This window comes from Bison bison, unplaced genomic scaffold, assembly GCF_000754665.1.
Source record: "Bison bison bison isolate TAMUID 2011002044 unplaced genomic scaffold, Bison_UMD1.0 scf7180017864145, whole genome shotgun sequence".
Lineage (NCBI taxonomy): Eukaryota > Metazoa > Chordata > Mammalia > Artiodactyla > Bovidae > Bison > Bison bison.
In genome coordinates this window covers 10,545,962-10,560,620 of record NW_011494717.1, presented here as the reverse complement: position 1 = coordinate 10,560,620, position 14,659 = coordinate 10,545,962, and the positions used below count along the sequence as shown (strand labels likewise).

At 36.5% G+C, this 14,659-nt stretch overlaps 1 protein-coding gene across 1 annotated transcript in view; it reads right to left on the bottom strand.

Moving 5' to 3' along the window:
* The window catches only part of SPDYA (speedy/RINGO cell cycle regulator family member A), a 36,648-nt gene that overhangs the window by 13,087 nt on the left and 8,902 nt on the right, over nucleotides 1-14,659 (bottom strand). Inside the window, exons 4-6 of the mRNA XM_010840670.1 lie at nucleotides 10,209-10,380; nucleotides 1,577-1,874; nucleotides 1,221-1,223 (exon numbers count right to left, since the gene is read on the bottom strand). Of these exons, the coding sequence (XP_010838972.1) occupies nucleotides 1,221-1,223; nucleotides 1,577-1,874; nucleotides 10,209-10,380 (473 nt within the window). The remainder of the gene's footprint in view (nucleotides 1-1,220; nucleotides 1,224-1,576; nucleotides 1,875-10,208; nucleotides 10,381-14,659) is intronic.

Here is a 14,659-nt window from a genome sequence, read left to right as displayed (position 1 = left end):
GTCAGGAAGCAACAGTTAGAACTGGACATGGAACAACAGACTGGTTCCAAATTGGGAAAGGAGTACGTCAAGGCTGTATATTGTCACCCTGCTTATATAACTTATATGCAGAGTACATTATGAGAAATGCTGCACTGGATGAAGCACAAGCTGGAATCAAGATTGCCGGGAGAAACAGCAATAACCTCGGGTATGCAGATGATACCACCCTTATGGCAGAAAGCAAAGAACCAAAGAGCCTCTTGATGAAAGTGAAAGAGGAGAGTGAAAAAGTTGGCTTAAAGCTCAACATTCAGAAAACAAAGATCATGGCATCCGGTCCCATCACCTTATGGCAAATAGATGTGGAAACAGTGGCTGACTTTATTTTTTGGGGCTCCAAAATCACTGCAGATGGTGACTGCAGCCATGAAATTAAAAGACGCTCCTTGGAAGGAAAGCTATGACCAACCTAGACAGCATATTAAAAAGCAGAGACATTACTTTTCCAACAAAGGTCCGTCTAGTCAGTGTTTTTTCTAGTAGTCATTTATGGGTGCGAGAGTTGGGCTATGAAGAAAGCTGAACGCAGAATTGATGCTTTTGAACTGTGGTGTTGGACAAGACTCTTTGAGAGTCACTTGGACTGCAAGGAGATCCAACCAGTCCATCCTAAAGGAGATCAGTCCTGAATATTCATTGGAAGGACTGATGTTGAAGCTGAAACTCCCGTATTTTGGCCACTTGATGCAAAGAACTGACTCATTCGAAAAGACCTTGATGCTGGGAAAGATTGAGGGCAGGAGGAGAAGGGGATGACATAGGTTCAGATGGTTGGGTGGCATCACAGACTCAATGGATATGAGTTTGAGTAAGCTCTGGGAGTTGGTGATTGACAGGAAGGCCTGGCGTGCTGCAGTCCATGCGGTCGCAAAGAGTCGGACACGACTGAGGATTGAACTGACTGATTAATAAGATAAGTAAGTTCTGGGGATATAATGTACATCACAGTGACTATAGTTGACAAAATCCCATATTTGAGAGTTGCTAAGAAAATCCTAAAATTAAAAATCACAAGAAAAAAACAAAAACAAACTATGTGTGGTGATGGATGTTAACTACAATTGTGTTAATCATTTTGCAACATCTATTAAATCATTATGTCACCCACCTAAAACTAATACAATGTTACATGTTACTTTTATTTTAGTTTTTAAAAGTGTGTAAAAGAAACCAGTTACTCACTGATAAAGCTGGATGGTAAAATTAGAAGTAAATTTATTTTCTTCTTAAAACTTGCTTTGAATAAAATAAACACTTCAAAGAAAATGGTTCAGGCTCTTAAAATACTTGGGATCCATGGTGAATTAGGTTTTAACAAAAGTCACGTTAAAAATCTTAGTTTAGGTAAACCACCACAAAACAGATACCAAAACAAAAAGTAGCAACTGAAAAGGGGAAATTTTTCAATACTAATTTAACTCATATTGTTATAGTATAAAATTATTACATACCGCTGCCTACAAGGACTACAGGTCAATAGATAACTTCAATTCATTACTAAGGCACATAGATCTGCCATATTGCTAAATCATACCTTGAGAATAGCTATAAGCTTGAGAAGTATCAACTATTTTGTCCACTGAGAATGAGTTGTGTGATTCCTGAGAATGTTTCTCCACCACCTCTAGTGTATCACTGGATGAAGATGATGATGAAGACAATCCCAGTCTAACATATCTTCCTTTTTTACCACATAGTGAACAATCTACCGGTGTGGCACTAGGTCCCCGGGGCAGTTGAACTTCATCTCTGTTGTAGTTTCTAACAGCTCCACTGTGATGCACAGAGCGTTCTCGTTGCCATATATAATGGGTTGGAGCAATGGCCATAACCTATAGTGGAAAGCTTTCTTTTAGAATTTTTAATAAGATTTTAAAATTTAGTTAAAGAACAAAAATTATAACTTAAGAACAGCTATCTCTAAAACTAGATCTAAAAAAATGTTTAAAAAAAAGCATCTCCAGATAGGGCAGTATTACCTATAAAGTGATGCATTGCTTGGATCCTTAAGATAATTGGTAGAATATTTGAATTATTTCTAACAGGAAATAGAACTGAAGCAACTTTCCAGGTTTTGCTCAGATATTCTAGGTTTGGGAAAGATAATGCCCCCCAAATAATACATCATTCTTAACTTTGGAATGTACTGGGTTGAGAATATTTTTAATTGAGGTTTCCACCTACGTATGTTTATCAGCATGTTTGCAATAACAGCAAGAGATATGGTAAATGAGAACACAGATAAGTTGCTTAACCTCTCTGTTCCTGTTTTCTTGTCTGTAGTATGGGGAGAATAATACTGTCTATTTTAGCAGGTTGTTGCAAGTAATAGATGAGGAATTATTTAGAAAGTACTGAAGATTCTGCACTACATGTCAGACATTGTTCTCTAAAGTGTGTTAGATAAGATACTGCCTTTAGAGTTGGGATAGACTTAGTTTCTTATCCTAGCTCTGCCACTTGCTAGTTGTATGATGCTAGTTACTTAACCTTTAGGAGCCTCAATTTCTTCATATCTAAAACCGGGGATACTATCTGCCTCATAGGATTGTCCTGAAGGGTAAATATGTATAAAATCCTTATCACACAGTAAACATCTGGCCAATGAAAGCAAATGATAGTCATTTAAGAAGACAAGTTAGGGAAATGTACCTACCTGCTGACCTCATGGTGTCTAAAACTTCAAAACAGAATGTTAGAATGTTACTTCTAAACACAAAAAAAATGTTTAGTTGCAGTTATCAATGACCCAAGGTAAATTAGAATTGTAGAATTTGAGAGCTAGACAGTGCTTTTAAAAAACATTTAAGTTTCTGGACAAAACTATAATTCAAAAAGATAGACAGTGCTTTATTAATTGCCTAGTCAAGTGATTTTTCAGACTGGTTTGAGGAGCCCTTGGTTTCACAGACAATGCTGGGGATCACAGGAGGGGCTAAGGGAAGACAGAGCAGCTTGGAGAACCTCAGTTTGGGAGATCATATAAAATTGTTTTGGAAAGAAGCTTTTGTTGTTAAGAATGAAAACCTTAACTGCATCTCCCACCCCCAGTCCCGGTTAAAGCTGAATCCCTCAGAAAATAGGGTTTTTGCGGTTATTGTCTCATTCAAGGCAATGAATAAAGAATACTAGCTATGCTAACTTTATGATCGTTTCTTTTAAACTTTTTATTTTGTATTAGGGTATAGCCAGTTAACAATGTGATAGTTTTAGGTGAATAGCAAAGGGACTCAGCCATCCATATATGTGTATCCATTCTCCCCCAAACTCCCCTTCCATCCACAGTGCCATATAACTTGAGCAGAGTTCCATGTAGCTATGCTAATTTTTAAAGTGTACTTTAGGATTGGATTTATTTTATAATCTACTTGTTAAATCCTTGAAAAAAGTTTTCAACCAAAGACATGTAATTAAAGTTATATATCTTTTAAAAGGCAGAAGTAAATAAAGATGTTAACTGTAAACATATATATTTCTATGACAATGTAAAATTTGTTTAAGAAATACACAAGGTGAGGAAGTAAAATGTCAGTTTTCCTTATTCCTTCCAAATTTATCTATAATTTTTCCTTAGTATTTCTCTATTTCCCATACCTGGAATGGCCTTTCCCTTTATTTGTCCTAGCATTGCTTTTCCTTTAATGCCTGGCATAAATCCCACCTTTCTAGAAACTCCAGGTTTCAAATTTTGTTTTATTGTTAATCCTATATTAGGACTCAGCATATAAATGTTAGTACTCAGATATATCTTTTTATGCATGTAACCCCTTCCGGACAGGAACAGCTTCTTGTACATCTCTCTCTCAAATGCCCTCTCTACAACTGTGAAAGTGAAAGTTGCTCAGTTGTGTCTGACTCTTTGTGACCCTATGGACTATACAGTCCATGGAATTCTCCAGGCCAGAATACTGGAGTGGGTAGCCAGTTCCCTTCTCCACAACAGTACACAGTCATTAAATATTTCTTAATGATAGATGAAAATAAGAAATTAAGAGGCCACTGACATTACTAGCCTTCAACAATATAACTTTTGTAGGAACCCTACAGCAAAGTCTAATGAAGAAAGCAGAGGAAACTATGAAGTAAAGGGAACTCTGAAGCAAAGGGCACAATATAGAAGATTTGATATTGTTCTTTCTGCAATAAATTAGGCATCATAGTCTCTCCACATGCTAAACCAGAGAAGTGCATGCAAGTGCACTCTTTTAAATATATATGAGGTCTACATATATTTTGCACACACACTAGAATGTTACAGTGATAACAACAGTGAGTTAAAAAGAAAACTGTACCGCAGTCAAAAAAGCAAGATTTTGGTCTTAATTCTATTTAGTTCCTATTACCTTAGGTAAATTTCATTAACTTTCTCAGCCACAGGCCTTTTATATATAAGGAAATAGATCACTTAAGAGTTATCAAATTCTACAATTCTATGAAAGTGACTTCTCTGAAGCATTGGTAGCACTTGACCTATCAGAAACATTATCCTAGTTTTTTTTTACTTTATCTCACTCTTCTGTTATTTTTAGTGATTTCTTGGTGGGGGGTGGAAGTGGGCTTTGGCGTTTTTAAAATTTAATATTTGGCTGTTTTGCTCTCTATACATTCTATTTCTCTATGATCTCAAGTGGCAGTATAATATAAGGTGTTAAAAGCAATGACTCTCGAGTTAGACTGCCTAGGTTTGAATACTGGTGTGCTGCTTTTCTAATTGTGTGAACTTGGAGAAGTCATTTAGTTAGTCTCTCTGTGCCTGTTTCCTTATCTGGATTACCTAGTTAGCTGTAAGAATTGTGAGAGTTAATACATGTGCAGTACTGAGACCAGTGCTCAGAAAGTATTAACATTACTTTCATTGTGGATCTTTTATCGACTACCAAACTTGAAACATCACTTAATGAAATGACAGATGTCAGAGAACACAGAACATTGGGAAACCATCAGATGTGAAGTCAAGCTCTGGTTCTGCCATTTAACTATGTATCATCTTGAGTAAATTTCAACCTCCGTGGTCCTCAGTTTCATCAGTTATAAAATGAGAATGCTACAATCCTCAAAAGTACTTTTGTGAGGATAAGAAGCTAATTTATATGAAAATATAAATTTGTAAAGCACAATGCAAATGTATAGTATAATTATTGTAAGCCAGTTTGTAGCTAGTATTGTAACTTGCATTTATTTTCAGATATGTGACTAAAAAATGGGTTGGCAGTGTGCCAGTACTGGGCTCTTAATAACAAATGCATAGAACACTTAACTAAATTTCTTAGCATGTATCCCCACCCCCACCCCCCAAAAAAATTATATATCTGGATATCTGGATAAGGGTCAGTGCTAAGGCTACTCAGTAAAGAATTGTTCCAAAGTCTTGTTTATTTTTAATGTTTTTTTTATTGAAGTGCAGTTGATTCACAATGTTTCAGGTGTACAGCAAAGTGATGCAGTTGTATACATTCTCAGATTATCTTCCATTGTTGATTATTACAAGATACTGAATGTAGTTTCCTTGTTATACAGTAGAAGTCCTTGTTGGTTTTCATGGATAAGAAAGTATGAAAAAGAAATGGAAGCTTTAAGTTTGATTATGTCAGTCAGTTGTATTTACTGAGTACCTACTACAAGTCAGGCACTGTTCTAGATGCTGTACACGTAATAAGCACAGAATAAAAACCCTCTTGGGGACTTCCCTGGCAGTCCAGTGAGTAGGACACAACACTTTCACTGCCGAGGGCTCAGGTTCAATCCCTGGTTGAGGGAACTAAGATCCTGCAACCTGCACAATGCAGCCAAAAAAAAAAAAAAAAGACCTTATTGGAATTTATATTCTAGTAGGAGGAATAGACATCAGCAAGATAAGTAAGTAAAATAGAGTGTTATACAATGGCTAAGTGTTGTGAGGAAAACCAGGAAAAGGAGTAGGGAGTAATAGAGGGACGTACTACTTGCTATTTTACCAGCTTTATTGAGATGTAACTCAGATATCATACAATTCACTGGTTTAAAGTACAAAATTCAATGGCTTTTGATATCTTCAGGGTAGTACAATGATTACCACAATCAATTTTAGTACATTTTCATCACTTCATAGAGAAGGCAGTCACACTCCATTCCCCCCTCCCTTCAGCCTCAGGCAACCACTTTCTATGATTTTGTATTTATGTATTCTTCACAGTTGATGTAAATGAACTACGTGGCTCTCTGAGGACTGGCTTCTTTCACTTGCATAAGGTTTTCAGCATTCATCCACTTTGTAGCATGTATCAATACTTTATTCATTTTAATTGCCAAGTAATATATCATTGCATTGATACTTTGTCTATCATCCATTAACTGCTGGACATTTCAATTGTTTTTACAACTATTGACTATTATGAATAAAGCCGCTTGCTATAAACATTCATGTAGAAGTTTTCAAAAAATATCTATTTTTGGCTGTGCTGAGTCTTCATTGCTATACTTTCTCTAGTTGCCGTGAGCAGGAGCTACTCTCTAGTTGTGGAGCATGGGCTTCTCGTTGTGGTGGATTCTCTTGTTGCAGTGTACAGGTTCTAAGGGCACATGGGCTTCAGTAGTTGCTGCTCCTGGGCTGCAGAGTGCAAGCTCAGTAGTTGTGGCACACGAGCTTAGTTGCTCCATGGCATGTGGGATCTTCCTGGACCAGGGATCAAACTGGGATCCCTTACATTGTAAGGTAGATTCTTAACCACTGGACCACCAGGAAAGCCCCATGTACAAGTTTTTGTGTGAATATAATTTTCATTTTTTTAGAGTATAAAACTAAGAGTGGAATTGCTGGGTCATATGGTCTCTGTTTAGCTTTTTGAGGAACTGCCAGACTGTTTTCCGAAGCAACTAAATGATTTTACATTCCCACCAGAAGTGAAAGTTCCAATTTTTCCACATCCTTGTCAATATTTGTTATTATCAGTCTTTTTTTTTTTTTTTAATTATAGCCTTCCTAGTGCATGTAACACACAAGGCAATGGCACCCCACTCCAGTACTCTTGCCTGGAAAATCCCATGGATGGAGGAGCCTGGTGGGCCGCAGTCCATGGGGTCGCTAAGAGTCGGACAAGACTCAGCGACTTCACTTTCACTTTTCACTTTCTTGCATTGGAGAAGGAAATGGCAACCCACTCTAGTGTTCTTGCCTGGAGAATCCCAGGGACAGAGGAGCCTGGTGGGCTGCTGTCTTTGGGGTCGCACAGCGTCAGACACGACTGAAGTGACTTAGCAGCAGTGCATGTAAAGAAATATCTCCTTGATTTTGATTTTACATTTTTCTGATGGCTGTTGAACATCTATTCATGTGCTTTTTTGCCCATCTGAATATCTTTTTTGAAGAAATGTGTATTTAGATCCTTTGCCCTTTAGAACATTGGTCTGTCTCTTTATTTCTGAGTTTTAAGAGCTGTTTATATATTTTAGATACAAGTACCTTATAAGACAGATGATTTGCAAAGATTTTCTTCCATTCTGGGCTGTCTCTTCACTTTCTAATGGTGCCCTTTGAAGAACGAAATTTTTAAATTTTGATGATGCTAATTTTTTAATCTGTATTTTCTATTCTTGCTTGTGCTTCTGGTTATTACATCTAAGAAACCTAATCCAAGGTCATGAAGATTTAACACCTATGTTTTAAGAATTTTATAGTTTTTAGCTCTTAAATATAGGTCTTTGATCCATTTGAGTTAGTTTTTATATATAATATGAAGCAGGGGTCCAGGTGCTTTCTTTTGCATGTGGACATCCAGTTGCTTCAGCACAATTTGTTGAAAAAGATTATTCTTGCCCCACTGAGTTTTCTTGGTACCCTTGCCAAAAGTCAATTGAACATAAATTTCTGGACTCTTCAATTTTTATTCCATTGAGGGAGATACTATGCAATATAGGGGTAAGGAATGATTTCTCTGAGGTGACACTTAGAGTTCTGCATGAAGTGAGGAAGTGAAGCATACTAACTAATACCTGGGAGAAAGCATTCCAGATAATAGGAATGGCAAGTGCAAAGACTCCAAGGTGGGACGGTCCTTGATAAATCTGAGGAATAGCTAGAAGGCCAGTGTCGTTGAAGTGAAGTGAACAAATCTGGGAGATAAAGTCAATGAAATAAGGGAGGAGAGCTGGCAGACCATGTGGAGCAAGATAAGGAGGTTGACTTTTACTGTGAGATGAGAAACCTCTGAAGGTTTGTGAGTAGAGGAGACATGATTTGATTTCCTAAAAGATTTACTCTGGCTGCTGTGAAGAATAAACTATAGGAGAGAAAGACTGTGAGGGAGTCTATTTGGAACGTCATGGAAATAGTTGAGGCAAGAGATGACAAAGTAGGGTTTAGTGGTGGAGAAGGTGAGAAATGGTGGGATGCTGGATATTTCTTTAAGATATAGATCTGAAAAAAAAACAAAAAACCCCTAGGGTGACAGTTTTTGGCCAACAACTAGAATGATGAAGTTACTGTTTATTGACATGTGGAAGATTGTAGGAGGAGCAAGTGTGGAGGTCTGTGTGGGAGAATCAAAAACTTTTCAGCATGTTAAGTCTGAGGTATCTACTAGATAATGAAATATGAAGTAGGAAGTTAGATATGCCAATCTGGAATTAGGGGAGGACTCTGTTAGTTCTCAGTGCTGAAGCCTTGAGAGACTGAACTTTTCTGTAAATCCCACTGACATTTTCAGTGTCAATGAAATGAGTGAAAAAGTCAGTGAAAAATCAGTGAAAAAGTCATTACAACAACTGACTTTTCAGGTGTCTAAAACATTGTAGTCTTTTATAAGCCACATCATTCTCTAACAGTCTGGTGCCAGCAACCAAGGTAATTCCAGATCCAACAGAATAAAACTGTTGCAGTTAAAATGTGAGTCATTTTATTTTAGGAGTGGTGGGCAGTCTACCATGAGTAAGCATTGCCTATCCTGACCTCTTGCCTCCAGTGCCTCCTCCATGCACTTGGCTGAGTGTTCCATGGAGCTTGAAGCATTTACTTTGATAAAACCGAAGTGCTCAAATAAGGGCACCATTATACCAAGGATGGCAACAGGTACACAAATTACCCACTCCTGACCTGGGGAAGCAGTGACAAAAAATAACAAGACAGGAATTTTTCAATGCCCTGTAATTGAAATGAGTCCTTTAAATTCATTAATGAGGATCCACTAATGGAAGAGAGGTAGTCATATATACTCATCCTTTCATATTTTTCTACTGAATATAATCATGTGCTATACAGTCTTCTAAGTTATTTCGGAATCTTTGCATTTCTCCCAATATTCAACAATTCTAATTTAATCCAAAACCATGTATAACTTCTATAACTTCATCTCATTAATAAATATAATTAACAAGATTAGTTCTGGACAGAGTTCTGTGACACACTTCTAAAGTCTTCTCTCAGGTTAGATACTAATCCATTAATTGGCTTCTCTGGCCTAGATATGACTAGGTATGACTTCATTTAATTACAGCATTATCTGCCCAAACTTTTCTGAACTAGTTCTGGCTTATATTAATGAACTTAATTAATTACATGAACTAGTTACTGCCTTCCATTAATTTTCTACTCCAATATTTTTAGTTTGAAACATTAACTTTCTTTACTGAAAACCAGAACATCAGATAAAATAACTGATCTTTTAATTTAGTGTCCTTCTGCTTTACATTAATAGAATCTGTCATCAAGGAAACTTACTTTATGTATGCTATATGAACAGAGGTATAGTTTTTAAGCTTATTTAAATTTATTTAAATTTTAATACCACACTGTTTATATTTCAACCTTGTGAATGTGAAATTTTGATAATTTAGTGGAAATTATTATTCAGCTCCAATGTTATTACCCTGAGGTACTTTGGAATGTGCATACTATTTCTTCCTAATATATTGGTGATCCTTTAGAGAAGAGAAATACACTAAAATAAAAAATACTTTCTATGGAAGTAGTCTGTTCAGAAAAAAAGAAATGACACTTTTTAATTATTGTGCTATAAATTTAAAATATCAACATTTTAATATACAAGTTGTACTCATGGTAATCATCAAGGTTAACAGTTTACCCTTCATTTACAAAAAAAATGAAGCATTAGAAGCACATTAAAAAACAAGACAGGGAAAATTACATAAAGAGAAGACAGAGATTATATATATAAAGCATTTAAAAATCTTACCTCCTCACAGCATCGCCTGCTTACAATAGCCCTATAGTCAATTCTATCCCAGAGTTGGTCCCTTAACTTTAAGAAGTCAGGGAATAATTTTCTCCAGTTTTTCCCTAAAGCCCATGGAAAAATTTCATATTTGGATTCTTCTTCATCTTCTTCAACTGTATTAGCGAGATACCTAAAAAAGAAGACCAACAACTCAAAAAAGAAATGGGTAAAGGACAGGAAGAGAGTTTACGCACATACAAAAAACCCAGCTTGTTTATAAACACAATAACAGATGTTCAAGCCTTATGAATGATTAAAGAAATGTATATAAAAATTAGAGATACAATGAATTTTACATTGTTGAGTTCTGGATATTTTTATATTCCTATAAATTTTGAGCTTTGTTCTAGTATGCAGTTATTGAAACAGTCTGATCCTTTCAAGTCTTGATTTCATGATTTGTTAGATAGATCTGGAGCAATGTTCAGTTTGGGGCTAATTACTCCCCATTAGGGCAAGATGTTTCCAAGTACTCTACTCAGTACTGAATTATTCAGTGTGAACTGGAAGTTTTTTCAGTCTGGCTGGTGCGAACAGGCACTATTTGAGCCATGGGTGAATGTTAGGCACTGTGTTCCCTCTAACCTTTTCTTATGGTCTTTCTTTACACTCAAATACCTGAGGGGATTAGGCATGCACAGAAGTAGGAAAACAGGACAGATAAGAAGAAGAATCATTAGCCAATCAAAACTGATATATGGTAGAAGTAATAGACAAAGACACTAAAACAGTTACAATTATTCCAAATGTTCAAAAAGACAAGTAGACACATTGAAAGTATACTTCTAGAGATGAAAACTTTGTGTACAAAGAAAATTACACTGAGTGAGGGTAACAGCAGATTAAATGTCACAGAAGAAAAGATTTGTGCACTGAAGACATAGCAATATAAACTATCCAAAATGAAACACACTGAGAAAACAAAACAAAAATAATGAACAGAGCATCAGTAAGCTGTGAGACAACTTCAAGTAGCTTAATAAAGGTGAAATTGGAATCCCTAAAGGGTGGTGGGTGGACAAAAAAAAAAAACACCTGAAGAAATAATTAATGAAAAATTTTGAAATTTGATGAAAACTATAAACCCACAAAGAAGTTGAATAAACTCCAAAGCACAAAACATATAGAAAATTACACCAAAGCATATCATAATTAATTGCTTAGGGCCAGTGATATAGAGGGGCTTCCCTGGTGGCTCAGAGGGTAAAGTGTCTGCCTGCAATGCAGGAGACCTGGGTTCGATCCCTGGGTCAGGAAGATCCCGTGGAGAAGGAAACGGCAACTCACTCCGGTACTCTTGCCTAGAAAATCCCATGGACAGAGAAGCCCGGTAGACTACAGTCCATGGGATTGCAAAGAGTTGGACACAACTGAGTGACTTCACTTCACTTCAGTGATATAGAGAAAATCTTAAAAGCAGTCAGAGAAAAAAATAAGACACATTACATTACACAGGAATAGAGATAAGGATGAAGCAGATTTCTCACTGGTAACAGTGCAAGCTCCACAGATGATTTTCTAAGGGAAAAAAAGGCAACTTGTAATAAAAAGATTTATAAAACATATAAGGAAACAAGGCAAAATGAACAGAAACAGGCTGTGAAGTGTGAAGATACTGTAATTAACAAACACCCAATAAAAGGGGGTCTTAAAGGCAAACAGAAAGGCAGGCAAATGATCCCAAGTGGAAGGTTTGAGATGCAAGAAGTAACAGTAATGAAAGATATATAAATATGTGGGCAAATCTAAACAAATGTTGAATTTATAAAACAACAATAATAATGTCTGACTTTTTAGAGAGCATCATGTAGAACTAATGGAATTGTAAGATAAGAGAACATAAGTTGGGTCTTGTAATTAAAAATAACTAGGGTAATTGCTGAAAGAATAGGTGTAGAATGTAAGATTTCCAAAGAAGTAGAGGAAAAAAGGTGTCAAAGGTAAAAATTTTTTAATCTCAATTAAAAAAAAGATAAAAGTAGGGGGGAAAGAAGAAACAGGAAAAAAAAAATGGAGTATTTACAAAGTACAAAACAAGATGGTGGGAAAAAATGCAAATATATAAGAAACAAGAGTATTTTTTTCTGTAGTGAAAGTGAACTACAGCTACACATATCAACAGAAATTAGCCTCAGAATAATATCATAAAGCAAAAGAAGGAATTTACAGAAGACCGTACATATAATTTTTATTGTACAGCCCCAAAATAGGAATAACCAAATAATATATTATTTAGAGGTATATACATAAAACAAAGGAAAGCAAAAAAATGATTACTTGTGGAAGGAAGAGGCTCTAACTGGGAAACTGTGCTGTGAGCTTCTAAGATTCTGGTAATGTTCTGTTCTTAAGTCAGGGGTACATGAATGTTTGTTTTGCTTTTATTCTTTCACACACACATACATATACACTCCAGTCACTCTTCTGTAGATATTTCACGTTAAAAAATTTTAAAAGCACACACAGAAGTGTGAGTACATTTCTATTCATACACAGTATGAATACCAGTAACATACACACTGGTTCATATATAGAGAATTATTTCTAGACAGATACATATGAAACCGTTAATTATCCTTGAGGAGGGAGATCAAGATCTTGAGATACGAGAAGACTTACTTTTAATTGTATACACTCCTATGTAGTCTTTTTAACCATGCACATATTCATATTTGTGTATGTGTATGTGTGTCTCAGTTGTGTCCAACTCTTTGTGACTCCATGGACTGTAGCCCACCAGGCCCCTCTGTTCATGGGTAAGAACAGAGGGGCCTGTTCTTACAGTATTCCAGGTAAGAATACTGGAGTGGGTTGCCATGCCCTCCTCGAGGGGATCTTCTTGACCCAGGGATCGAACCCACGTCTCTTGCATCTCCTGCACTGGCAGGCAGGTTCTTTACCACTGGTGCCACCTGAAAAGTACTCATTCATATTTAGTTACATTAATATGAGTACTTATATATTTTTATTCTCCCTTAAAATAATTATATATTTTAGTATTATTTTACATTATATGTGTATTATTAACATCATAAAGCACTTCATTGTTAAACTCACTCAGTTATTTGAATCAAATTGTGTCCTTTGTGAAATTACATCAAGTAATTTCTCACTTTAGTATCCCTAATAATTGTTAGTAAACTGTAGATAGAGTTGGAAGAGGTTGGCCCCTTTCATGCTTGCTGATTATGAAAAATCTATAATGCACATATTGAGAGACACACTCAGTATGCCAGCAAATTTGGAAAACTCAGCAGTGGCCACAGGACTGGAAAAGGTCAGTTTTCATTCCAATCCCCAAAAAAGGCAATGCCAAAGAATGTTCAAACTACCACACAATTGCACTCATCTCACATGCTAGCACAGCAATGCTCAAAATTCTCCAAGCCAGGCTTCAACAGTATGTGAATCTTGAACTTGCAGATGTTCAAGCTGGATTTAGAAAAGGGAGAGGAACCAGAGATCAAATTGCCAACATCCACTGGATCATAGAAAAAGCAAGAGAGTTCCAGAAAAACATCTATACCAAAACCTTTGACTGTGGATCACAACAAACTGTGGAAAATTCTTAAAGAGATGGGAACACCAGACCACCTTACCTGCCTCCTCAGAAATCTGTATGCAGGTCAAGAATCAACAGTTAGAACTGAACATGGGACAATGGACTGGTTCCAAATTGGGAAAGGAGTATGTCAGGCTCTATATTGTTCCCCCTGCTTATTTAACTTATATGCAGTGTACATCCTGTGAAATGCCAAGCTGGATGAAAACAAGCTGGGAGAAATATCAATGACCTCACATATGCAGATGACACCACCCTTATAGCAGAAAGCAAAGAACTAAAGTTTCATAAAGAACTGATGAAAGTGAAAGAGGAGAGTGAAAAAGCTGGCTTAAAACTCAACATTCAAAAAACTAAAATCATGGCATCCATTCCCATCACTTCATGGCAAATAGATGGGGAAACAGTGGAAACAGTGACAGACTTTATTTTGGGGGGGCTCCAAAATCACTGCAGATGGTGACTGCATCCATGAGATTAAAAGATGCTTGCTCCTTGGAAGAAAAGCTATGCCAAACCTAGTAGCATATTAAAAAGCAGAGACATTTCTTTACAGACAAAGGTCCGTCTAGTCAAAGCTATGGTTTTTCCAGTAGTCACATATGGATGTGAGAGTTGGACTATAACAAAAGCTGAGCACCGAAGAATTGATGCTTTTCAACTGTGGTGTTGGAGAAGACTCTTGAGAGTCCCTTGGACAGCAAGGAGATCCAACTAGTCAATCCTAAAGGAAATCAGTCCTGAATATGCACTGGAAGGACTGATGTTGAAGCTGGAACTCCAATACTTTGGTCACCTGATGCGAAGAACTGACTCACTGGAAAACACCCTGATGCTAGGAAAGATT